Source organism: Neofelis nebulosa, chromosome 9 (assembly GCF_028018385.1).
Source record: "Neofelis nebulosa isolate mNeoNeb1 chromosome 9, mNeoNeb1.pri, whole genome shotgun sequence".
Taxonomy (NCBI): domain Eukaryota; kingdom Metazoa; phylum Chordata; class Mammalia; order Carnivora; family Felidae; genus Neofelis; species Neofelis nebulosa.
The window spans coordinates 53,330,800-53,357,575 of record NC_080790.1 but is presented as its reverse complement, the minus strand read 5'-3'; the positions used below and the strand labels follow the sequence as shown (position 1 = coordinate 53,357,575).

General features: G+C 47.3%; 1 protein-coding gene across 4 annotated transcripts in view; it reads right to left on the bottom strand.

Moving 5' to 3' along the window:
• Window positions 1-381: 381 nt before the first annotated feature.
• TGFA (transforming growth factor alpha) overlaps window positions 382-26,776 on the bottom strand; it is a 116,861-nt gene continuing 90,466 nt past the window's right edge. For all 4 annotated transcript variants that reach the window (XM_058683787.1, XM_058683789.1, XM_058683786.1 and 1 more), the window contains exons 4-6: window positions 16,418-16,567; window positions 13,373-13,482; window positions 382-11,201 (exon numbers count right to left, since the gene is read on the bottom strand). In XM_058683787.1, coding sequence (XP_058539770.1) covers window positions 11,194-11,201; window positions 13,373-13,482; window positions 16,418-16,567 — 268 coding nt within the window. In that variant the 3' untranslated portion in view covers window positions 382-11,193. The remainder of the gene's footprint in view (window positions 11,202-13,372; window positions 13,483-16,417; window positions 16,568-26,776) is intronic.

Genomic DNA, 26,776 nt, shown 5'->3' with positions numbered 1-26,776 from the left:
ATATAATTCCTTAAACATTTTTTTTAGTTTATTTATTTATTTATTTAGAGAGAGAGAGAGAGAGAATGGGGGAGGGGCAGAGAGAGAGGGCAAAAGAGAATCCCAAGCAGGCTCCACGCTCTCAGTACAGAGCCTAATGCGGGACTCGATCCCACGAACCGTGAGATCATGACCTGAGCTGAAACCAAGAGTCGGATGCTCAACTGACTGAGCCACCCAGTTGCCTCTATATAATTGCTTTTTTCAATTGACTATTTTTTTATACTTTTCAAAAGATTTAAAAAAATTCCAGTAAACATACAGTATTATATTTGTTTCAGGCATACAATATAGTGATTCAACAATTCTTTTTTTTTTTTTAAAGTTTATTTTTGAGAGAGAGAGAGAGAGAGAGCATGAGTTGGGGAGGGGCAGAGAGAGAGGGACAGAGGATCTGAAGTGGACTCGGCACTGACAGCAGAGAGCCTGATGTGGGGTTTGGACCCATGAACTGCAAGATCATGATCTGAGTGGAAGTTGGATGCTTAACTGACTGAGCCATCCAGGCACCCCTCAACAATTCTATACATTACTCAGTGCTCATCATAAATGTACTCTCTAATCCTCTTCACCTATTTTTGTGATCCTCCCACCTACCTTCCCTCTGGTAACCATCAGTTTGTTCTCTATAGTTAAGAGTCCGTTTTTTGGTTTGTCTTTTTCTTCATTTGTTTTGTTTCTTAAATTTCACACATGAGTGAAATTATTTGGTGTTTGTCTTTCTCTGACTAAGCATTACACTCTATAGGTCCATCCACATTGTTGCAAATGACAAGATTTCATTCTTTCTTATGGCTGAGTAATATTCCATCGTATATATATACCACATCTTCTTTATCCATTCATCTATTGATGAACATTTGGGCTGCTTCCATAGCTTGGCTACTGTAAATAATGCTGCAATAAACACAGGGGTGCATATATCTTTTCAAATTAGTGTTTTTATATTCTTTGGGTAAATACCTAGTAGAACTACTGGATCATATGGTAATTCTACTTTTAATATTTTGAGGAACCTCCATACTGTTTTCCAGAGTGGCTGCACCAGTTTGCATTCCCACCCAATATTGCGTGAGGGTTCCTTTTTCTCTACATCCTTGCCAACATTTGTTGTCCTTGTGCTTTTGATTTTATCCATTCTGACAGGTGTGAGGTGATATCTCATCACGGTATTGATTTGCATTTCCCTGTTGATGAATGATGTTGAGCATCTTTCCACGTGTCTGTTGGCCATCTGGATATCTTCTTTGGAGAAATGTATGTTCTTGTCTTCTGCCCATTTTTAATTTGGGTTCTGTTTTTTTGATGTTAAGTTGTATAAGCCGAATAGAAGAAAAATTTCAAATTATTCATTTTTGTTTTCTCATAGTTTCTTATCCCCCCCCTTTTTTTGTAGAACATGAATTACAATTTTATTTTCCCCTGTACCAAGAATTCAAAGATAGGTGGTATTTTCCTTTTAATGATATGAAGGCAGAATTTAGTTTTGAATCCTTTACCTGGTACTTTTTACCTGGTTTAAAAATGTGGTATTCCTAAATAGAGATACAGTATTTGCACAGTTAAAATAAATAATGAGGATAACCATCCCAGGAACACTTGTAGAATTCTGGTACACCAATGTCTTCTTAGTGTTCAGTGCTAGATTTTAAAAACTCTTCACAGTCCTTTATTTACACCATCAGTGTTAATTAAGAAAGACAATTGAGGAATTTTAATTCACTTTCATGATTTAATGACAGGGGCTCATTTATGGAATTCAATTTTCACCTCCTCAAATTAGAACGCACTTCAGTTCATCACTTTCGTTACTAGAAAACTGATTTTTGTGTAGGAAAATGAGCCAGGTTATTTCTTGTCAAATACATTTCCCAGCACCATTTGTGACAACGTGGATGGGCCCTAAGAGAATTTTTCTAAGTGATCTAAGTCAGACAGAGAAGAAGAAATACTGTATGACAAATACTCACTTCTATATGGAATCTAAACAAGTTGGACTCAGAGCAACGGGAGGAAGTACAATGGTGATTGCAAGGAGCCGGGGGTGGGGTGGGGGAAATGGAAAGATGTTGGTCAAAGGGTACAATCCACCAAGTATAAGAGGAATAAGTTTTAGGGATCCAATGCACAACATGGTGACTATAGTTAACAATACTGTATCATGTACCATATACTTGGAAGTTACTGATAGATGAGATCTGCAGTGTTCTCGGTACACACACGAAAATGGTCATTATGTGAGAGGATGGAGGTAGTTACTTTGCAATAAACGTGGTAGTTACTTTGCAATAAACGCATGCATCAGATTATCATACTGTCTACCATAAACTTACATCAGCTATATGTCAATTATATCTTAATACAGCCATGGAAGGAAAAAGAGGGAAAAAAATTCCTGTCACATCCACCTGGGCTGTGACAGAGTTCTTGGTAAACCACTGGTCAGAACGTGTAATAAATACATTTTTGCCTAGAAGGAAAGCTTTTCATGGTAGATAGGGAACCAGGGAGGGTCACAATGACCTTTTGACTTGTGAGGTGTCTGACTGTGGTAGTCAATACCAAGTCCCTTCATCTAATAACCTGGCCCCGCGGGACCCAGTGGTCCCATATGACATTGCTCCTCTGCCTCAGGAGACATACCTGGGTCCATCAATATATCTGATGCTTTTGTTACACAAAATGTTACTGCATTACCTTCAGTGTCTCTGGCATTAGGTAAATGCTTGGCTATAAAGACAGAGAGGATGGAAGTGCTGGACCTTGTGAAGCTCATGACCTGGGCACAGGACAACTTGGGGAGGACTTGTCAACAAACATGGTGGCGGTAGGCACAGTAATAGAAGTCTGCATAGCGTGAAGGCTCTGTATGGGGGCTCCTGGAAGGTTTCAGAGAGAATGTGAGGCGTAAGCCTTCTGTTCTGGAAGGAACAGAAGCGTGCTAAGAGAGAGGAGCAGAAAAAGGCATTTTCAGCAAAGAGAACTGCCAAGGCAGAGAGGCATGAAGAGGCCTGGCAGAGCCCGAGACAAGCAAACAGCTTGAGAGTGGAAGCTGCGAACAGCAACTGTGGATGGTGACCTGCAGACAGATTTTGGTGGGGTCACAGAGAGGTTTATAAATTTGGGCCACATTTAGAAATAGAGATATTTTATGAAAAAGTCCAAATTCTCTGCTCCTCTTGAAAAAATGGCAAATCTGGCCACTGTGCTGGATATCCACGAGGAACTGGAGGGGAGGAGTGGCGCCCCCTTCTGAAGAGGTCTGGGCCCTCCAGTTCTTCACAAGGTCCACCTTCCTCGCCAGATTCCTAGACTAGGGCATTCACGCTTCCAGTGAGCAGTCCCACTGATTCTGATTACCAGCTTCACTCCTGGAAGCATTTGAATTTTTTGCCTCCAGTTAAACATTCTTGGAAATTGAAGAGCAAGGAGAGGGAAAGATCGCAGAGGTGAACTAGCTGTGGGAAGCCATCAACAGCCTTTGGGCTGAAGGGGTGAGGGGAGGAAGTGGTGTAAATGAAGTGTGGTGAGGGCCCAGTCCTGGGTTGTAATTACTGTGGAGCAGGGAGGCAGTGGGGATGAAAAACGTCAGCTCTCCCCCAGGGCCATGCTGGAAGCCACAGGGTTGGGAGGGCCCTGGGCAGCCTGTCCACAGGGGTACAGGGTGTACAGTGGATATGGGAGAGCAAATCACCAGCACACCTTGGCACTTGGGGATAGAGAGAGCTTGGACAGGCCCTCTCCTGAGAGTCATTTGGACTGTGGTCGCTGTGTGGGCCTCCCCCCCTCCCAAGGATGGTTAAGCTATAGGCTCAAAAGCCAGGAGGTGGGAGCGAAGGGGTTGAGCAGGCCTGAGATGCCCCTCCATCACCAGGAAGCCCTGGGAGGCTATAGGACCCATAGCAGGGCACAGGGAGGGCAGAGGCTCAAGTCTGGGCTCATAGACTATTCCAGAAGGGAGCTGTGGGAGGTGAAGTCTTGGAGCACTGGTAACCCATGGACTCTTGGGCAAGAGGTGGTAATTCGAGCGCTGGAGGTGGACTGGACCCCAGAGGCTTTTCCAGCACAGGCTCTAGCCCAGCAGGGGACCCCCTGTGCCCTGGCGGTCACCCAGCCTCTGCTTGGCCACTTTGGTGTCAGGGAGTACGCTAGCCCAGGAAGAGGTTCTGGCGATGAAAAAGACCCTGTTGAGCAGAAATCAACCTTTTTGCTGCTGGCCCTGTTCTTTGAGGTCACACTGAGCAACCTTCTATGTCCAAGGGCAGTTTCCTCACTCCTCTGGGTCCTTAACCCCTGGGAACTTGACCCTCTGATTATGGCCCCATTTGCCACTGACTCTCTGGAAATTTTCCTCATGACACGTCCCCTCCCCATGCCTTCTTTTACCTTGAATTGAAGGTCGGTAGAGGATCAGAGAGTGGGGCCTCCCTTGAACTGGATAATATACTAGTGGCATTTAGGGTCACACTAGATTTTCTTGATTACAAGATTCAGATTGAGCAAGTGGGAATTTGTAAACTTTATCTCAACAGCTCCCTGAATGAAACATGCAGGAGCTAGATAGGTAGGCACTGGGGGCTCAGTAATGTGCCAGGGTAGCAAGGCCAGCAAGAAGCCGGCCTGCAACCAACCCAGGTCTCTGCCTCCAGCCTCTCTCCACCACACAGGTCCAGAACCCCTGTGCTCTGGTTTGCTGGGGTTCAGGGTTTCCATTTACAAAGGCAGGAGAGTCATTCAGCTTTCTGCTGTATGACAGGACAGGGTTTAAAGGATACCAGCCCCTCCCAGCACAGCCCTTGGGGGATGTCACATTTCCAGACCTGTGGAATCCCTTTCTGGATCATGTGGGGCAGCCTAGCCCCAGGTAGTGGAGCGGTTCCTTTGTCCCACTCTCAACTGTACTCCTCTGAACTCCTTGGAGGGGCTCCTGGGCGGGACCTGGACTTGCCCTGGAGACTTCATGACACAGGGCATCCTCTTGTCCCAGGGGACCTGTGCAGCTGCACACCAGGGCCTGAAGCTTCCATTAGAGGAAATGTCCTGTGGACACTTTGCTTTTTCTTTCTCTCTCCTGTTTCCCTTTCAGCTTAAACGTCATGCTTTTTATTCCCAGTTGCAAAATTTGGCTCCTGAAAAACCATCACCCACTTGTGCATGACCTCAAGCTAGTCACATGGTATTCCTTATAGGCTCTTGTTCCCATAAGAGTTTTCTCACTTCTCTACCATAGATGATCCCACCTGAAAGGAGGTCCAAGCCTCCATGCTTCCCCAGGTATACCATCTGCCGGATGGAAGGGGTACTTAAGCATGGACTGGGGGGATCGCCCTGAGTGGGTACCAGGCACCCTCAGCTCCAGACACCAAACCTCTCCTGTGCCATCTGCTCCCTGGGGTGTGGTGTGTTTAGAGAGCAGTAGGGATTGGGTCAGAATCTCCAGGAGAGATTTTAAACAGATGCCCAAGTTCCGTCCCCCCAGATTCTACAATTTGATCGATCTGGGTGGGAGACACTAACTAGCCTGGAGGAAAAGACACTGCTAGACCCAGGTTGTGTGACCACGAACACATCCTCTCTATTTCTGAAGGTGAAAGTCTGTGACAGAAACTTCAGGGCCTCCTGGAGGTAGCAAGCCCTGACAGAGAGCAAATGTGGAGGAGGGAGTTTCAGAAGACAGAGGAAGGGATGCTGGTGCTAGAATCCCCAGGCGGCTGCTGTGCAAAGAGCTCCGAGTTAGAGAGGAGGCAAGGCTAGGTCACACACACCCCAAAACTGGGCTAGGCAGGAGGTGGGGCACACGGGGGTCTGAAGTTTGGGCCAACAGAATTCAAAAAGACTAGTCCCGAACAGTCCAGATCACAGATTCAAGTTGGCAACTGCAAGTCACCTGGGTAAATGAGGAAAGGTTGGTTTGGCTTGACTCAGAGTTCATAGGTGCTTTTTCTTGGGAAAGGTCCTGCCTGCGGCATCCTGGACAGCCCAGTGCACCTGCCAGGGGCAGTCACCAGGCTCTGGTAGAGGCAGTCTTGGCCAGAGGGCTTGGAAATCAGGGAGGAGAAGGAGGGGGACAAGAAGAAAATCCCATGGGTTAGAAATAGGGCCTGAAGAGGTCCCTGAAGACAGAATAGGGCCAAGAGGGGAATGCCAAGTTCGGGTAGCAGGTCTCTGTCTCCTCAGAGATGGGTAAAGGTGCTGTGGAGGGACAGCTCCCAGGCTAGTGCACTGGGGACAAGGAGCTGCCCAGCTTCTCATCTCGTAAATCAGGCACATCCCAAGCCCTCCGAGGCCTGGACCACAGGCTCTACAGGCTCACCTTTGCCACCAAAGCCGAGCGTCCCTTGGGACCAAGATCTCACGCTGTTCCACAACTATCTCACTATCTGCTGCTTCTCCATGAGCTCCTCGTATGCTGCACATGTGAGGTCCACACACGGGTTGGAAGTGCAGGGGCTTAAACGTGGGATTGCACGTGCAAGCGAGGCTTGTACAAACTGGGTTGACAGAACAGTTTCTATTCCTTACAGTTCGAAACTGGGCAGCGGGGAACGGGGTGGGTGAGTGGGGGTATGGTAGGGGGTGGACAGGCCTGTTTTTCCCTTCAACGAGGCTAGGCAGAGAAGATCCAAATAAATGCAGGCCTTAATTCAAGCCCCTACGTTCTGATGGCTGTTAACTTTGAACACTGAAGAGGTGCACTGAATTACACTTCACTTCCTCTGCAAAGCCTCTATAAAGCTTTTCCTAAAAACTATGGCCCCACACTAACTTGCCCTTTGCTGAGTCCTATAGCACAGCAGTTCTCAAACTTGCTCATGTATCAGAATCACCTAGAATATGGAGGGGGAGTGGAGCAACTCTGGAGTTTAACAGCCTGGGGTGGGGCATGAAAATTTGCATTCCTAAGAGTCTCAAGAAGGCCCCAGGTGATACAGACACTGCTGGCTTGGGGACCACACTTGGAGACCCACAGTTATTAACACATGCTCTCTACTTTACAATTTCAGGCTTTGTATTTTGTCTGGAATTTGTCCAGAACTATTTTTTTGCATGTCAGTCTCTCAGGCAGATCTCAATTCTTTTGGGGCAGGGATTGTGTGTTTTATATTTCCCTCTGCATTATTTAGCATATTGGCAGACCCATAGTGGATGAAAGACATATATTGGGAACTTTGGAGGATTTGATTTCTTCAAGCAGACAGGGATCAACTGTAGTTAATTTTAGTATCCCCACATGTTGCAAAAGAGCATCTAATTTTTTCTCATCATTCACATTTGCAGAGAAAATTCTTAATTTGCTTTTCAGCAACATGCCAGTCTCATGAAAGAAAAGCTCCAGTCTTGATTTAGGGGGAAAAAAAAAAAAAGAGTTCATTCCTTCATCCTTCCAAACAAGGTACAAACAGTACAACTAGACAACAATGCACATGACTGAAAAACACAACTACATTTTATATTGCTCACTACTCTTTAAATAAGTATAATTCAGATATTAAGGAAAAGAACTGCTAATCACATTAACTCATTACAGAAATCAAAATTAACTTATCACACAAAATAAATTAAAACATTAAATATTAACCTTTTCAGTGCAACATATACAGAAGTCAGAGTAACAAGTTCTAAAAATAAAAAAAAGCATCAGGTTTGTTATAATAAAGATAATGAAAAGTTGAATACTTCAGTAAGTTACTATACCAGGGAGAGGGGCTGCTTTTCAGTACTGTGTGTATGTTCACCACTAGATCTTTCAGGAAGCCTGGTAAAATCAGTGGCTGCAGAGAACAGGTCTTACGTTCCAACATTAAGAACAAACATATGTGTTCCTCTTGTTTCTGTGATGTCCCCTTTGGTCCTGGGCTTTTGAAGCCTCCACCTTCCTTGGCTGAGTGGGTTGGCAGAAATCGAGGCCCAGGCCCTACTAGGAGGTCAGGGTCTCCTGAATGGTGCTGGAACCTTGCCAATCCATTTCTGCCAAAATTGCCTGGAAAAGTGACTAGTGGCCCATGTGCACTGAGACCACCTGGCCCTGGAAAACCTGGGTGAAGACCGACACTTTTCTCCACCTGCAGAGCATAATTTCCCAAGAAGTTCTAGAACCACACCTCCTCCTCCCTCACCAACGCGTTGGTGAAGGGGTACCAATCACACCTCCTTCTCCTTTCTTAGGAAAATAGACTCTGGGCCATTCTGCCCACTTGGATGGAGCAGATACCATGGCAAGCTCGTATCTTGCTTGATTCCATGTGTGTCCAGATGCATCTTTTCCAGAGTAGGTTTGGCTGCTATCGGTCTTTCTATCTAGAAGAAAATGTTTCCTGCCAGTATGCTCAAAGACGTTACAGCCTGTAGAGCAGTGGGAGAATCGAGGCTCCATAAAATATTTGGAAGCACCCCCTCCTTCTAATGGGGGCTTTTCATTTCTCCTGAGATAGACACTGGAAGCGGCTCTGATCCCCACTCTCAGGTGTGCGGCTCCTTACCAGGAAGGGCCTCAGGAACAATTCCCGAACTGTAATATTCGGCTTTCTAAAGGGCAAGGAAACACAGGGAACCTGTGAAGATGGATTAGAAGATGCTTTTTTAACCTGAAAAGGGGGCTAACCCAAAAAGTATCAACACCATGAAATGGCACAGGAATCCAATGCTTGTTGGCCACCTGATTTCTAAAAGAGAAATCACCAAAGAAGCAAGGCTCTCCTATCCTGGGCATGGACGAAGGTCCATTGAGGCCTGCCTTCACCCCAGCCTCTGCTTCCAACTCTTTCAGACCTACTGGTTTACAGAGGACTGACTTGGGAGCCACCTGCAGGGAGGCACACGCTCCTTCTCTGCACGGTTCACCGCATGGTTGCCGTGGCACAAGGAAAGGGGTGCTGGCACCTGTAATGTGAGGATCAGAGCCTTCACGGACCCTAACTGTGGAGCCCCTTCAGGGAACCGAGAAGGTTCCCTCTGCTTGCATCCTCTTCCCACACCTCTGCAAAGGCTCTGGGACGCCTGAAGCCTGAACGAAACATTTCCCATCAGTTCATATTCTTTAAAGGCAGTCAGATCTCAAATAGTCTCTAAAAGACTGAGGAAAGATTGTTCTAAGTAAAATGTGATCTCAAGTTAAAAACACACTACTCCACTGCCATTGGTGTCTCTACCCAGACTCTCAGACTTTCAGGAGGGTCTGATGAGAGAGAGAGAGGAGTGAAAATGGGGGTCTACAAACCAGTGTCAATGGGACTGGTCTCTGAGCAAGATGCTACAGTTAGGCCTCAGCCCACATACCTGCTGCTGTAGGATGTACCCAAGAAATGCAAGCTTAAACCTATTCTTTTATATCAAGACCCGGGAATTGTGTCAAGTATATCGTCAGTGGGCCAGCTGGTGAACTGATCCCATTTCTGCTCCTTTTGCTTCAGGTGCAGCATCATTCCAGAAAAGTGCCAAAGCTAAGACACGGGTCATACAATTGTCTCAGTCGTACAGAATAAAGAGAAAATTCATCGAAATACACAGATTGGGGAAGAAGAATTAGAGGGGGACAAAACTACCTGACAGAAATTTTAAGCCAACCTGCCATATTTTAAAGGTCCCTTTCATGATGTGTGGAGCTAGATGCACGAAGTTAGTAGGTAGAAATCTTTCATTTTTCAAACGTTAGTGAACAAGAGTTTCCTCACACAAGGACTTCACATATTATTTTGCTGTGATTCTACTTCCAAATTTTAATGAAAATTGCTAGGGATGAGCTGTTGTTTAGTTGGAGAGGGAACCAGTGCTTTCCACAGGCAAGCCCAGTGGGCAGAATGTACCCAGATGCCCATGAAAACAATTTCTCCTTCTCTCAAGGGAAAGCGAGGTCCACGCTGGTGGAGGTGACTTGTTAAGAGTTTTTGTTAATAAAACCAGGATCCTGAAGGGAAAAGGGAAAAATAAGTCACTGGGATATTTTTCCTAATGCTAGAAAATAAATGGGAAAGGTAAATTTCTCCTTTTAAAAATAAAGCAACAAATCAACCATGCAACAACATAGGAAGGAAATGCCTAGCCCCCCTTTCACGAATGCGGCCCAAATGCCCGTGGCTTTCCGCATGTGCTCTGTTTCTAAACATGCACTTGGAGGGCACATTAGGAAGTGAACATGCTTAATCACAAAGCAGTGTGGTACTGTGTTTCTCTTGTGTAGAGGCACACAGGCACTCTCTTCCTGTCTCCCCCTACAAAGCTGACAGATCTCTGCTGCTGGATTTGCTAACTTTTCTACTGGAATGTATCGGGGGGGCTTTACCTGTTTTGTGTCTTAAATGACAAGGCCTCTGAGACCCAATCTTTGCTCTCATCAGCAACCCATCCTCTGCTTCCATCTCTGCACCCCCCTGGGTGGCCTTCCCCAAGCCTTAGCTGTCCCAAAGAGGCCAGACAGCTCTAATCAGTCAGTTGACTTTTCAGCCAGCATTACATACATCGTTAATGTAGAAGTCTGAAAAGGTTTGATGCTTTTTACATCGACTTAAGAGATTAAAGATAAAATAAAACCATCATCCATCTAATAAATAAGAAATTATCTCCGAGGGTGCCGACGGCTTGGGAAGGTCCTCAGCGTCGTATGTCTGTGGAAGACGTCAGGCTGGTTGAGGGTCTCGTGGACAGAGACAGAGGACATACACAGTACCTCTTACCCTTGGCATCTTCATGTGGCAAACAGTTACCCTTCCTCCACCTTCTTCTCCAATAAGCAGATGAGGAAAAACTCAACTACGGCAACCTCCAGTTTTGGGCAGGATGGACACCATTGTGGGGAGAGGAGTCCATTAAAAAGAAACATAGCCCAGCCTCCGTGACCGGCAGAAGGCAACCACACCTACACCTGGGCTCAGGTGCGGACAGAGGCACACCTTAGCTAGGTAAACAGGAAGTCCACCCCTTTGCAATTCTTTTTTGACCAGTCTTTAAGCTGTGGTCCACTGTTTTCTTCTCTAGGTCACACCAAATAACCCCAAGCAGACAGAGTTCTTGACAGAGTTTCGAAGGAAGGCCCACAAAAGACAAAAAGGCTGCACAGGTGATTGCAGGCAGAGTAGGAACGTCTGTCGGCTCGTCCTGAAGAAGTCCTTTCTTCCTCAGGCTGCCGCAGTCTACCTGGCCAAACTCCCTCTGGGCTCTTCAGACCACTGGAAGGAAGGAGAGACAAGTTAAGTTTTGCATGCCAGACCCCAGCCATGCTAGGAAGACAAGCTTGGGACAGAAACTTGGAGATGCATCAGCCAATGTCACCGGGTTCTCTGGGGCCGTCAGGCCCAGGTTCAAGGTCCTCTGGTTCAACCTCAGGAGCAGCAGCTTCTGAAATTGTACTTTTAGTGCCAAAGGAAAGGCTGAAGAGAATGGGGATGCAACGTGTTATGAGGGCCTTCGTTCAACTGGAGGACAGTCAGCCCAGCCTGTGCTGGTGCCTCCGTAAGGGGTGGCTTCGTGGGCAGCCAATGAGCTGGCTGAGGGCTCTGGTGGCAGAATGGCTTCTCCTCAGGCCATACGAGAATGGACCCATTTGTTTCTCAGTGGGTGGGGCTCTGAGGCATCCTCTGTGGCTCACGGAAGGCAGCATGGACTTAGCTCCCCACAGCTCAAGAATCCAGCTTGGCCCGGACATCTTCCTGCCCTGGTCCCTCCGGTGGTTCCTCTGGAGGTGGAGAGGTATGCATCATCTCAGGGAGGGGGCTTTAGCCTCAGTGTCCATCTCTGGAAGGCCGAACCCATCTGAGGCTCCAAGCTAATGTCCTCCCAAATGTGGGTAGAGAAGTGACATTAATAAGAAACTACTCTACCCTAAATGACTCTGCTGAGGTGCGCACAAATAGTACAAAATCTACTATAAATTTTAAATAATTTCTCCATTGGTGCTAAATAACAAAATAAGAAGCGCGTTAGCTCAATGGATGGTCCTCCGAGTCAGTGGAAGAGAGATTTGAGTGGAGTCTTCAGAGTTCCTGGCTCGCATCCTAGCTCCCCTATGGACTTACGGTGGGATGCATGCAGAACTTTGGCAGACTCAGTTTACCTACATCACTGACAAAGCCTCTTCCTCTGAAGGCCATTACGAGGACTGATGGATTAACATCCTCAAGAGTTGCGGGCCCCCTAACTAAAAAGACCTGCTCATGCATGATTACTACAGGTCCTGAATAACCTGCTCCTGGGCCTTCAGCACCTTCCAGGTCAGACCGCCAGGAGGTTTAGTGAACACGTCGGTGCTCCAGCTTCCCAGTCGCCCTTCTTCCTATTCTGTTCATGCAACCTTGAGCTTCTGGAATGCCAACTGTTTACTAGAGAAGGTCACTCTTGGTGGATTAGCCTGTGGTGACTGTCTCTTGTCTCACTACTTCCTGAAAAGGAACTTTAAATTTATAATGGGCTCTGCTGGTCAAAAGAGCATTTTAGAAAAATTTGTTGACGTGCAACTTTTCAGAACTCGTCTTGATAAAAGAGCTGTTGGCCTCCGTGAGCCCCAAGCTAGTAATGCTCAGATGAGGACTCCTGAGGTGCAGGTTTGGTTCCACATCGGGATGCCCGATATTCGTCGTGGGTGTCAGTGAGAATGTTCATGAAACATCAGACATCAAAGCTTAACGAAGATCACGGGATGTAAGAGCTAAAGAGTCCTGAGAGACCTGTAGGTTAAATCCCTAATTTCACCGATGGGAAAAGGAAGGGGACTTTCTCAAGGGAAAGAGAACAAACATCGGTTGTGTGTCTACAACCTGTGGTACACTGTACTAGGTACTTTATGTAGGTACTCATTCAATTTGCACATCTTTTAAATAAGAAAACAGATGCTCAGAGAGGTTAATTAACTTGTCAAAGGTCACACAGGCCAGTAAAGATAAAAGAGCTTCCTTTTGTAAAAATTTTTAAAAATGTTTATTTATTTTTATGAGAGAGAGAGAGACAGAGTGCATGTGAGGGAGGGGCAGAGAGAGAGAGAGAGAGAGAGAGAGACAGAGAGAGAGAGACAGAGAGACAGAGACACACAGAATCCGAAGCAGTCTCCGGGCTCTGGAGCCCAACGTGGGGCTCAAACCCATGAGCCCTGAGATCATGACTTGAGCTGAAGTTGGAAGCTTAACCGACTCAGCCACCCAGGTGCCCCAAAAGAGCTTCCTTCTGTGTAAAACATACCTCAGAATAAACTAAACTTGACTTGGTAGGATAAACGTCCTCTCCCTTTTCTCCCTCTTCCTGCTACACCCTCTAAGAACTTCTGCCCTGCCCTGGAGAAGGTGGTTGTTTTCTCCACCCAGTTGTGGCTCCCAAGGGAAAAAGGCCCCTCCCTGAGGCAGCCCCTTACCTGTCTCTGAGTGGCAGCAAGCAGTCCTTCCCTTCAGCAGGGCACTGGGCTTCTCGTGCCGGCAGATGAGGGCCTGGCACCACTCACAGTGTTTCCGGACCTGGCAGCAGCTGCAGACACAGAGAACACGGGCTGAGTGGGAGCCTGGCAGGAGTGCTTGGCTGGTGCAGTGTCTGCCTAAAGAGCCTGCTGGGCAGCTCTGGGCTCTGAACCGGCCTTCCTGTGGAGGCCTCTGGAGGGACAGACACACACAGCAGGCGGCCGAGTGTCTTGCAGGATGGTGTCTTTTGGGGGAAGAGGCCAGCTAACAAGAGCACCTGTTGGTCACTTCAAGGAACCGCCTCTGTTTGCACAGCTCTGCTCTGGGCTTGCAGGGCAACCTGACCACCCACCCGGCTGCTCTGTCCATAAAGCAGCAGTTGGGTGACTCCCTAAATGTAGTAATAGCCTCAGCACTGCTGTCAGGACTGGGACAAAGCAGCCACTTCAGGCTGGCAGGGCTGTGAGGGCTTGGGGAAGGGAATCGTCCATCAGTATTGCCAGCAACATGGCTGCACTGACCCGTGGAAAGAATGAAAGAATGAGTCATGAGTCTCTGTGGTTTTGAGTCTCTGAGGACTAATATTCTCTAGTTGTGGCAAACCCAACCTCTTGGTGAACCTCTGTCACCCAGAGTCCTGAAGCATCAGAGTTATGAATGCTCCTGCCTTCTTCCATGGGCAGGAATGAACAGTTTGCAGAGTTAGCATGAAAAAAGAGTCAGGGAGCCCAAAAGGAGGGCAGAGAAGCAAGCACGGAGTAAGACATTGATTACCTAGAGACACTTAGAGCTGTATCCTGTGGGATACTGCAGAGGACTTTGTTTCTACTCATTCTAACCTTGACATGGGCACAATCCATGCATCCGCCCACCGGGGCTGGGCAGGGTCTCCTGGTGGACATGGGCCCGGAGTCAAGTGAGAAAACGAGCCCGTGTTGCTGTGCTTCCCTCTTGGTACCTGGTGGCATCTCATGACCTCTACCCTAGCCCCTCTTTCCTGGTGCTGTCCTGGGAAGGCTACCAGGGCCCCCAAATCTTTGGGCAGCAGAGCCGAGAAGGAGCCCAAGACCTTTCCGCCCAACATACATCTGCCATGGTGGTCAGAGCAGTCCATCTCGGCATGGCGCCCTCCTGATTGTAGAGTCCAAGATCGGGAAGGATCTAGAGGATCTGATTACAGATCCACCAGAGACTGTTCTTTTGCAGTCAGCTAGTAGTGGGCTTACTCCAGTCACTGCCTAACAAGGAGCATCCATCCCAGGGCAGTGAGACCAAGGCCTCCAGGTCCCTCTGGCATGAGATAAGCTGGTCCCAACCAACTATGCAACTCAGGAGGGCCCCATGCCTAGGCAACCAGCAGCCTGGTTGGGGTGAGGGCTTGGTTTCTGGCTCAGGGATTCTTTTTTAAAATGTTTATTTATTTTGAGAAAGGCGGGGGAAGAGGGAGAGAAGAAAACAGGGGGAAGGAGAGGGAGAGGGAGAGCAAGGGAATCCCAAGCAGGCTCCACACTGAGTGTGGGGCCCAATGCAGGGTTCAATCTCACAACCATCATGACCTGAGCCAAAATCAAGAGTCACTTAACTGACTGAGCTACCCAAGGGCCCCTGACTCAGGGATTCCGACCTTGGTCTTTGGCAAGGATAGGCTGGGAAAAGACAGAAGAGAGGAGAGACTGGCTGCCTCCTTGAGAATGAGAGAGGCTGCCCAGGAATCCTAAATTGTCCCTGTCTTCAGAGAATCTGGCAAAATTGCTTTTAAATCCCTTTGAAGAAGCTCACGGAGGCACCAAATCTTGTTCCTAAGACTCTGGAACCCTCCTGGCCATAGAAATAGGACTATGGAAATGATGGGTGTGCACACAGCTAGTCATGAGAATTGTCCTTGTGAGTGGCAGAGCCTGGGCTTTGCCCCAGTCTCAACCAAGCTGTCTGCCTACCACCTTTTCCAAGGCAGGCGAGAGTGGAACAGACACTGCTTGAAGTGGAAGGAAAGGCCAGCTCAATTGAACCTCATCCCTCACCACTTAATGCTGGCTTGGGCCAGGAGAAGGATGTGAAACTATGGCTCTGAGGGGCACTCCATTCACTGCCAGAACCAGGTTGCCCCAACAGCAACAAACCAATAAATAAACAGGACAGAGACTCATAATTATCTGTCCAAATTCCAGACAAACTTAGAGGGCTGAAGTCTGGCTTCCTTCATTAACACACAGCTGCTTACTCCAGCCTTTGCTGGAATGGGCCATCCACTAGTCTCTGCCATGAGTTAATCCACACCGAGCTGACTGGTAGCCTTTAGTTACTCTGTGGATTCCTTGTGCATATCCAATTAGATATAAATTCTCAGAGGACTTGCTCTGTGAATTAGAGGTCTCTAGATATTTCCAGGGAATAAATCTGGCCAGCTGCTGCGAATACAGGACTTGGGTGTCTCCCTTTGTGGAGCAGTCCCGTTGGGAGATACAGGCAAGCAAGTAGGCCCAAGAAAAGGGTGTCTACTGGCTCGGGAAGATGTTCTGGAAGAAGCAGGGCAGAAACTGAGTTTTGGAAGCTGAGGAGGGGCAGAGACATGGAGAAAGGGGAAGGGCTGTCACCCGCCTGTCAAAATAACAACCAAGACCTTTGACGTGGCTTTGGGATTTGCAGAGTGACTTTGGTGGAGAGGAAGCACCTCTGCCACTTGCTAAATGAGGCTGAGAGCCATTTCTAGTTCCTCTGGAACACCTGCACGTTGCTATCACAACTCTGAAGGCTCCAAACCCAACAGCAGGAGAGAACACGTGCCTTTGCTTCTATGCCAGCTTCCAGCAATGTGCAGACTCACTGCCGGGGACCTTCCTAGGATGTGTGTCCTTCACACAGCCTGGCTGTTACCCGAGTTCCTCTTGGCTTTGCTGACACCAATCAGACGCCACAGAATAAACCATGCCGAGGTGGCCCTGTTATCCGGGCATGCCGCAAATGTCCCGGAGAGGGCCTCGAACTTAGGGGCAGCAAATACTTACTGTATCAGCACACATGCGATGATGAGGACAGCCAGGGCCACGATGGAGACCACCACCAAGGCGGTGATGGCTTGCTTCTTCTGGCTGGCGGCCACCACAGCCAGGAGGTCAGCATGCTCACAGCGTGCACCAACATACCCAGAATGGCAGCTGGGGAAGAAAGGAATGTCAGCATGCTCTTCTGATGGAAGGTCTTGTTCCCCCATCTTCCCCTAGGAAGGCTGGGCCAGAGGGACCCAAAGCCCTAGGAAAAGCTCAAAGGGGCCCCTCCAGCCTCTGCTATTGGATGCAAAGGGATCAGCAAACTCCCTGCCATTTCCCTGAATGGGCACCTCTTCCTTGGAGAATGAGGAGTAACTAATCGGCTTGCTCATCTGTGGAAGCACTCATTATTATTGTTACCATGTCAGATGGTGGGGATAGAGAAGGCAGCAAACGTGTTCAGGACACGAAGTTCATTTTGGCAGTTCATAAAAATCCAGGTTATTTTTAAACTAAGTGTGTGCATTCAGAATTCGATGGTGAGAGAGAGAACACACGCTAACCCAGAGGGAGACACAGGCTGTGGTTTGCTTTTTTATCCTCTACATCACATTTAATTAGCCCTGCTAGCATTTACCCAGTGCCCGGCACATGGGGTGGGGGTGGGGGCGTACTCAAGTAGGGGCCGGTGCCACTCTTTGGGAAATGCAGGACTTGAGAAGCCACTAGTCTGCTTCTCATTTCCAACACCACCTGGCCTCATTCCACTGGAGGAGGATCAGTAAAGGGCACAAAAGAGGCCATGCTCTTGAACGTGCACATGGCCTGTGAAGGGCAATACTGACACAGGGGATATTATTACTGGTATTGCTAGTATCCAAGGGCTCTTTCGCTTCTGTAACAGCCTCCTCCTGTGTGCAGAAGGCTGTTGCTACTCCTTCCATATAACTCTTGCTTATGCTAACCTCCCCACCCCCTCAATCCTGGGGCAGCCACAAGTGGTTCTTGGAGGACGAACCCTCAGGAAAGGTTCTAGTCATAAGGAAGGGATGCTCATTTTCTGATGAAGGCATTTTTTCCCCCTCCAAGCATAGGGTTCTTCTCAACAGAAGATTCTTTGCTTATGTACAGGTCCCTTTGTTCGGGTGACTTTGTTATTCTAAAGAAAATGGTTGATCACCATGGTCTTCTCAGGTGGGGAAGTTTCCTTCCCACAGGGGACTTCCCCAAGAGCAGCCCTGCACCAAACATCACACACTGGATTTAAAGTTTTGTTTTGGTTTCCCCCCCAGCCATGGCAATGATAGCTGTAAACTTTTTTTTTTTTCCCCAAGAGTCTACCTTTTGATGAAGTAGTCAGTCTCTCTCCTTCACTTTTAGATTTAAAGGCCTTTGAAGAACAAGGAGAAATAAAAGGGGATTAAGGGTTCTGGTTGCCTGCTATTGTGCCCAGGGCCAGCCCCAGAGGCGTTACATTTGTGGTTCCCCTACACCTGGACTCCTGGGCCACCAGACCCCAGATGCCAGAGGGATCCTTGGGGCCACAGGATAAACACAGTATCTTTTTCTGGAACATAGGTTTTGCTCAATGTTAACAAAAATGTAATAATTTTCATGTTAAAGGAACCAGTAGTGTAGAGTTTAAGATTTGTGACAAACAGGAGATACTGCGAAAATTGCTGGTTAAGGCTTCACCCTGGACTACCACAGCATAGAAGCTTGTCTCTAGCACTGCTTAATGGAAGAGTCTTTTGTGGGGGCTCTTTGTCCCACAGCCCACTTGTTATATACCTTTCTTAAAGGGGTTTTTTTTTTTTTCAGTTTGAATTCAGGCCCTTGCTTTTCTGTTAAGGGTTATTGTACATTTCACCTACGTTTTCCCATTTAATCCTTGCACAGAAAAGTCAAAGTCATTTGCCTGTGTCACACTGCTAGACAAGAGAGAGAAATTCACACCCAGGTCTGTTTAGCCCAGAGTCTGGATTCTTGCTCATTCATCAGGCTGCTTCCCCCCACATACTCAAAAGGGATTGGGGCAAGAATGCCACAGGTTAAGCTCTTGATCAAACGTGCCTTTTGGTTTAGGCTCCAATCTTGAAAAGGTAAAAGAGATTTGAAGTTTTCGGTTCAACAAAGGTGCAAGTAAAGAAGCTGAGAAGGGCCAACTAGGACACAGGGCACCATGTAGGGTTCTCTACAGACCCGAGGATAAGACAGCAGCCTCCAGATGCAGGAGGGACAAAGTTGTAGAGGGGGATCTCTAGCAAGACTTTCCTTAAAAAGGATCTAGATCACAGAACTCTTGACTGTCCCAGACCTGGGCTGAGGGAGGAGACTGAGGGCCTGTGGGCCAGGGGCAGGTTTTTGTTTGGTTTTAATAACAAAATTATGTGAAGGTCAAAATCAAGAAACAGCTCAACCTGTGGGCTGTGGAGAAAACAAAGGCACTGGCCCCTTCCCACTGGGGGAAGCAGACAGTGGACTGGACCGGAGGCTGATGGGCTAAGCAACAGTGGAGGTGCCGCATAGATCGAAGCTGTCAGCGTCCAGAGAGAACCCTGTATGGGGTCCCTGTTCCAGCCTGACCTTCAGTTTTCACCCTGCACCCAGTTGGCTCCCTGTGGACTTCCACTTTTTGGTATTTGACACCCCCTCTCTGCAGGGCCTGAATCCTCTCCACTTTATCTCCCATAACCTAGGTTCCAGCCGACCCAAGATGCGCCGCCCCCCCCCCCCCCCCCCCCCAGCCCAGTGTCAAATAAACCAGTGCCGGGCATATAGGCACATGGACATACCTGCCTGGTCTATGCATGATCACCTACCACTCTCCACTTGCCCATCTCACCTCCTGCCACCTTCTCTGACTGGAATGTTATTCCTCACTCTCCCCATCAGACTCCGTCTCAAAGATCACATTCTCCAAAAAGGTAATTTACAGACTCATTCCTTCACCCAGTCACCCATACATCGTTTGCCTTATCTCTTTGCATGGATCTAACTTCACCTCTTCTGAACGCCCTCAGAATCACTGCCCTTCCCACCAGCCTCACTTCAGGTCAGTCTCCGTGCTCCTTCGGGCAAGACCCAGGTCTACAAAGACTGGTGAACCACTGAACAGGAGGGGGCTGAGGAGGTTGGGCCTTGGGATCAACTGTTACATTCCTCCTCGGGACTTGCAGCTGAGCCAATGGGACGTCTACAGACAGGTGTCTATGCTGCTTCCTCCCAGGGCAGTGCAGTGAGGATCTGTGTAACTATCTGTGAGAGGTCCAGGCTAAGCACGCCTATTTCTGAAATTGTCCTACTCTGACCTGCAGGCCCTTGGGAGAGAAGGATTCTAACACCTTCACAACCACTTGGTTCTGCAAACCTTACGGATTAACACATCAATGCTGGGGACTCCAAGAAAACCTGTTTAAATAAACGAGCGGCAGCCAAGCGCTAATTACAACACACACCATTTATTGCAGGCACTGTGCCAAACTTCCATATGAATCCATCTCTCTTATTCCCAACAATCACAGCTGCATGTGAGGTCAGCGTTGCTATTTACCTTCTTTACAGATGAGGAAACAGGGGCTTCTGGGTTTAAAAACTAACAATCTCAACCATGAAGGCTACCTTTCTAGGGTAATGCAGACTGGTCTGGAAGATACTCTGGGACAGTGATTTCGTGACAAGCTCACAAACCTCACTGCAAAAAGGCCAGGTTGCTCACTCCCCTGTAAAGAGGTCTCCTTGCTGTGGTGTGGCAAGGTGCCAAGATGCCCCCAGACGGTGTCGTCGTAACTCACTAAGAAGATAGCTCTTTGGGCTGGGTCACCTTTTGCTGATTTTCCATATTCTTCCTTCCAGAGGAACATTTCCCATTTGTGTGCTGGGCCCTTCACAACCAGCCCTTCCTCAAAAACACCCCTGGCAGGGGTCCTAGCCCACTGGGAAAGTCTTCATGTCAACAGGAATGCCCCAGTCACCTAGTGTCACGGCTGCAAACACTCACATTTCGGTCTCATTGAATTAGGGAGCCCAATGTGCTTATGAACGAAAACTTCTCCAGCGAGGCACAGGAGGCACATGGGTTGCTGCCTAGCAGGCGAGACTCTAGGTCATGGCCTAGGTGAGCTCTGCGAATAGCAGATCTTAGCCCCAGGCAGCACGACTGCAGCTGGGAGGCAGAATAACCTGTGGTTCAGATCCTTGGGCTTTACCCAAGATCAAAATTTCTCTGAAAATGGGTGTTTTGAAGAAAAGGCCAAAGGTAATTCTGATGAAGCCAGAGTTGAGAGCCACCATGAAGGTTTTACTAGTGACATCGACTTTGGCCGCCCACTGGAATTGCCTGGGGAACTTGAAAAAATCCTGATGTCCAGGCCACACCCTAGACCAACTGTATCAAAATCTCTGGGAGTAAGGCCTGAGTATTAGTATTTTTAAAGCTCCTCGATGATTCCCCTGGGCAGCTAAAGTTGAGAGCCACAATTGAGAATTTTTGGCCTTGAGATTGCGGGAGGTTCTTTCTCCTCCCCAATCGTTGGTAGTAATGGGGATGCTTCGCAGTTGCTTTTTATAAGGTGGGGAAAAAGAAAAGGTTTGGTGACATACCTTTTTTTTTTTTTTTTTTTAAACTTCCCAAGCTTCTACTGATACCTGACTTAATTATGCCCATTATTTTAGGTAGAAGTCACATAAGGAGGGGAAGAGTCATCTCACCTGGTTGCAAATGAGTCATGCTTGACTCAGTTAAGGTCCTGTACTTTACCTCAAGTAGGCCTTGGTTCCCACCTGACTACACAGTACAATCACCAAGGAAGATTTGGAAAATGCCAAGGCCAAGGTCACACCCCCAGAGATGCCCATCCAAGTGGAGTGGGCACCCAGGTGATTCGAATGTGCATCCAGGCCTGAGAACCACTGAGGTGGGACTATTATTTAAGTACACAATCAAGAACCAACAACTCAAAACCTACTATTTCTAAGTCTCCTTTCTCCTTCCCTCCTTCTGGGCATTGCCCCAGGATGGTGGCTATAAAATAGGCCCCCTCCTATCAGGCGCAGGAGAAATGGGAGATGCTATCCCCCTGTTTAAGAAAGGAATCTGAATGAAATAGGAGTCGTTTTATCACAAGGGTGGAATGGAAAATGTGTAAGACTGAACATGTCCTTACATCATTTGACCGATTTCATCTGTCTAGAGTGGGTTTTGCCAAACTCAAGATTGTGGAATGCTGTTTTGTCTTCATAATTCTGAAATGAGGCTCTGGGATCCCATTCAGGCTATTTCCCCCAAATAAGAACCCAAACGAAAGAAGTGTACAAGAAAGAAAGAGTGCCACATCGAAGGGAAAAGGAGTCTGGCTGAGCTGCAAAAGGAGCCATTGTGGCTGGAGAAAAAGGCAATGTGCTCCAGCCAGGTGGATCCCCAAGGCCTTTTCATTTTGGTTACTAAGTCAAGAATGCTTTGGTGCTTTTCACAGGAGCAAATTGTGGCTGTGGGCCTCTCTGTCTGAACAAGAAGAATGACATTATCTATGATACGCCTTTCTTTCTCCTGTGCTGAGGGCTTTAAGGCCTTCTGGTCCCCAGGAGTTGCTAAGTTTTCCCCCTAAGTTCCTGTTTTGCCTGGTTCACAGGGCCCTTTTACAATTTTCAAAAAAATATAATAATGCATATAGAGTTATGCTCTTAAATATTTTTTTCTTAAAAAAATTTCTCCAACTAGAAAAGGAATGTGTCTAAGCAAACTGGAAAGCACATAAATAACAAGGCAGAAAGTAAAAGCTCACATTGTTGCCCACCTCCCCAAATTGCAAACTGACATGTTTCTTTTTGAACTATTGCTATGTACTTTTAAACATAGTTTTGGGTTTTTTTTGTGTTTTGTTTGTTTTACAATTTTGTGTCAGTATCTCATCTCCTATCTCCTTACTATTTTGCTGTCATAAGAGAATTGCAAGTCATTTATTTAAAATGTTGTGCAGTAATATACGTGCACAGTTTGCTTCACCAAACCCTTACCATTTAGGCAGTCTCCAATTTTGATATCATAAATACTGTCAGGTGATTACCTTAAGGTACACACTTTGTTTGCATTTGAGATTGTTTCCTCAGGATAGGGTCCCACGCGAGGGCACAACATGGTACAGACTTTGGAGCCAAATTTTCCTGGGTTCAAATCTCAACCCCCACTTGAATGCCTGTGTGACCCTCAGCAAATTACTTAGCCTCTCTGTGCCACTGATTCTGCATCTTTAAAATAGGATAGTAAAACTTACGGAGTTGTTATAAGCACTTCACAAGATTGTGAAGTGTCTGACACAAGTGCTGTGTAAGTGCTAAAAATGTAAATAAAAGGATGGCAGCATTTTTAATGCTCTTGAGAGACATTGTCTTTATAAACAATGATGTATTCTCTGGCAGGAGGCTAGTCCTCTGTCTTTTAGCCAAGTCTTTTGGCATAGGTCCTAAGATGTGGTCTTCAATATGGGGGCCAAGGACCAAAGTGATTAAGGACCAAGGACCATGCTTTTAAAAATACGTTTACACTAACTTGCCTTTAACATGGAGAAGTTCCATAGGGCCGGGGTAGGAGTGGGGGACCTGAGCACAAAGACACCTGTGTTCTGCTTACCCACTGTTGGCCTCTTAAGAAGTGGATTCGCAAAGTCCTATAGCTTCTCTGCCTCAAGGGCTGGGGAGTAGGGGTCTGGATGGGGTAAGGGCTCTCTCTCTGCAGCTCTGATCCCAGGGCCTCATGGACAGCATGGGTTCCATGGTCTACCCGCCTTCCATGGCTCCTTTTGGCAGGACCCTATAGCATCTTCCAGCTGCGGCAATGGTAACAATGCCTGGTAACAGAGCCCTTATGCTCTGCGGGGAACCAGGCTTGGATGTTCTCCACCGCTATCTAGTAGGACTCCTGCAATGATGGAAACAGTCCATATCTGTGCTGTCAAACACAGTAGCCACTAGCCACCTGCAGGTGCTGAGTATCTGAAGTGTGGCTAGTGAGCCTTGGAAACTACATTTTAATTGAATGAATTAATTTAAATAGCTCTGGGTGTCTAGAGGTTCTCATCCGGGACAGCAATAGCTGTACACACATATGGTCACTGGGTCCTCACCACAATCCTGCGAAATATTAACATCCCCATTTTATACACAGAGAAACTGAGGATTAATGGGGCTAAGTCACTGGCGTAAGAGACTCAGGTCTGACCTCCAAATCCATGCCTTTAACTGCTGCATTATCCTGCCTAGCGTGCGACTCAGTGTCTGCTTCTGGTGTGGGGAGAGAGAGAATGAGGACGTGCGCTTTCTCCAGACATATGGATGGAATGATGTCATAACTATTTTCTTGTTCAAAGTAAGCTCTACACCCAACGTGAGGCCTGAACCCATGACTCTGAGATCAAGAGTCACATGCTCTATGGACAGAGCCGGCCAGGTGCCCAAATGTCATAACTTCTTAACCCCTCTACCATCTGGCAGCCGTCGAGATGAAACAAGATCTAGGTCGAGTCACTCAAGCACCAAACCCTTGGTGGGGTTGGTGCGGGGTGGGGGGATACATCCTTAGTCACATCGCAGCCTGCTGGCACACTGATGGCACTCACTTCTCTGTGGATGTTTGGCTCTAGAATGTACTGTGGCCAGGGCCATGCGAGATGTTTTCCTTGGCTCAGCAATTTGTTTTCACACTTTGCTGTGGGAAAGTTAAGTCAGGGAGTTCAATCACTGAAGAGCATTTTGGACAGGTGAGAAACTTCTAACTGGTTGCCACTGGCTGACGACACTGGAACTTTTCTGGGTGTCTTCCTTCAACTGTTTTCATTTGTTTGAAGGCTTCTGCAGGCAGCAGACCAACAGTGTGCTGAATTGGCCTCAGGGGAAAAACGGTGTGCAAGTCCTAACCCTGCATTTCTATGGCTTTATGATCTTTGGCAATCCTTCTCCCATTTGTTTCCTGATGTAATTGGGTTCTGGTGAGAATTAACTAAAGGAAGACACAAAATAAAATTGAGGGTTCATCGGAAACATAAATGTTTAAGGATTCTGTTCACTACCTTTGGCTATTTCTGACTAGTTATTTGTTTTAACTTTTTTTCTTCACCTCATATTTTATTTAGTGTGATGTGTCATTTTATTTAGGTTTTCCGGAAACCTAAAGACTATTGTTCTTATAAAAAACAAAGCTTTGGCGTGACAGTATTTTAGAAAGCACTCCCTCTTTTGAGACTATAGTCTTGGGTCACTGTAGGTTTTCTTTATATGGCCTTGACAGATAGTGGCCTTACCTCAAGGTATGTTGGTTTTATTGACCAGAATGTCAATAAATTGACCAGAATGTCAGTGACCCAAATCTGGGGTGGTTCCTAAGAGTGAGAACAGAATGTTCTGCTTTCTCTGCATGGACTCAGAGTTTCTGGTCCAGTGGGAATTAATTAATTATCGCATTCTTCTAGGCGCTGTAAATACAAAGGGCATAAGGTGTGGTCCTGTCCTCACCAAGCTTACAAGCTCACATGGCAGAAGTGAGCAAAGTGGGCTGGTGTGAGGAGAGCAGAAGTGGCAGTGGAATGATCAGGGGCTGACATCTGCTTCAGTGTTGGGGAACAGGGGAGAGAGAGGTGGAAATGAGAAGCAGAGAGGGCAAGCCCTGTCTGGGGATGGTGGGGCAGGTGCACCTGTGTTCCAGCCACATGGCACATTTGGGAGTTCAGGCCTGATGCTGCCTATTCAAGAGGGCTGGGCATCCGCCTGGAGAGTGAAACCTGACTTCTAAAATCCTGACAGCTAACTAAAACTACCAAAGAACAATGCAGATCATCATCTACCACTATGTAAAACTTATCTGTTGGCTGAATACCACCCCCTGGACTGCCAAGATCCAGCGGGGAAACTGAGGTAAAGAGGTCGTAATTGCTTGCATTGCTGTGTGTCCCCACAGATGGTCAGCTTTTCCAAACCACAAGGATGGCCCAGCTGTTTCCAGAGACCCTGCACTCAGCCCACAGAAAGGACTTTAAGTCTGTGGTCAGAGCAAAGAACCTGAGAATGACCTTGACCTTTCTCTTCACATGCTGGGGAAAGATGCCAACACCGTTCTTGGAAACAAAAGAGCTTAGTTATTTGAGGTGTTAAAAAACAAAATTCAATTGAGTACATTTTATAAAATTTTTTTTAATGTTTATTTTTTGAGAGACAGAGTGTGAGTGGGGGAGAGGCAGAGAGAGAGGGAGACAGAATCTGAAGCAGGCTCCAGGCTCCGAGCTGTCAGCACAGAGCCTGGCACAGGGCTCGAACTCATGAACTCATGAGATCATGATCTGAGCCGAAGTTGGACACTTAACCGGTTGAGCCACCCAGGCGCCCCCAACTTTGTAAATGTTAAGATCAAATTAGAAAGGAGCTCCAAGGAGCTGTATGAGATGGAAGACTTGTATAAGCAGGAGGGGGCAGGGACAGGGAAAGAGTGGATGACCTCATCTTTCTTTGGGGGACAGAAGGGGTCTATCAGGTGAATTACCTCACTAGAGCACACCAGGAAATTCCAGCCTGACTAGCTAAGCACATTTCTGGTGAAGGCTGAAACTGCAATTAGGTTAGGTATTAAGTTTTGGTTTGGTGATGTGTACTTAGCACAAGAGACTCCATTTTGGACCTGCTGTCCTTTTTTTTTTAAACAGAGGTGAACTTGTACTTATTTATTTTTTTGTAACAGAGGTGAACTTTTTAAGGCTGAGACAGAGTGCCCTCTGGGGCAGCGGCTGAGAACATGGGCTTGGTAGGTGGAATTGATCAGCCTGAATCCATACTCTACTATTTACTCACTCTGGGACTCTGGGAAAATTGCTCCTGTGAGCCAACTCAGTTTTCTCATTTCTACAACAAGAATTCCCACTTGAGGATGGAGTTGTGAGGACTCCATGAGTCACTGTATACAGAGTGCTGGGAACTATGCCTGGCACATAGCTGCAGTTTTTATTGAAAGCTGATTATTAATAGAAATATTTATAATGTGGATGGGGGGAGGGACAGCCGGTCATCCTGATTATCAAAATGCAATGGTGTGTAAGTGTGATGGACAGTCACCTCCCTGAGCCAAGAGCGGGGCTTGGGGCACAGACCGAAGAGGCTAAGAAAAGCACTTGCCCCCCCCCCCCCCCCGGCTTTCAGAGGGCTTCCGCCAGCTGCTGGGGGTCTCAGCCACAGATGAGGTTGTTGTTTTGACTCATCTGATGACCCAGGCTTGAGGTTGTCCACTCTCGAAAAGTTTATACCAGCCTCTCATCTGGTGGGGAAGGCACCCAAGGAAGGAAAACTAAACTGACACACATTTGGTCAGAACTCGGCAAAGATTTGCCCTCTTTCTTCAAA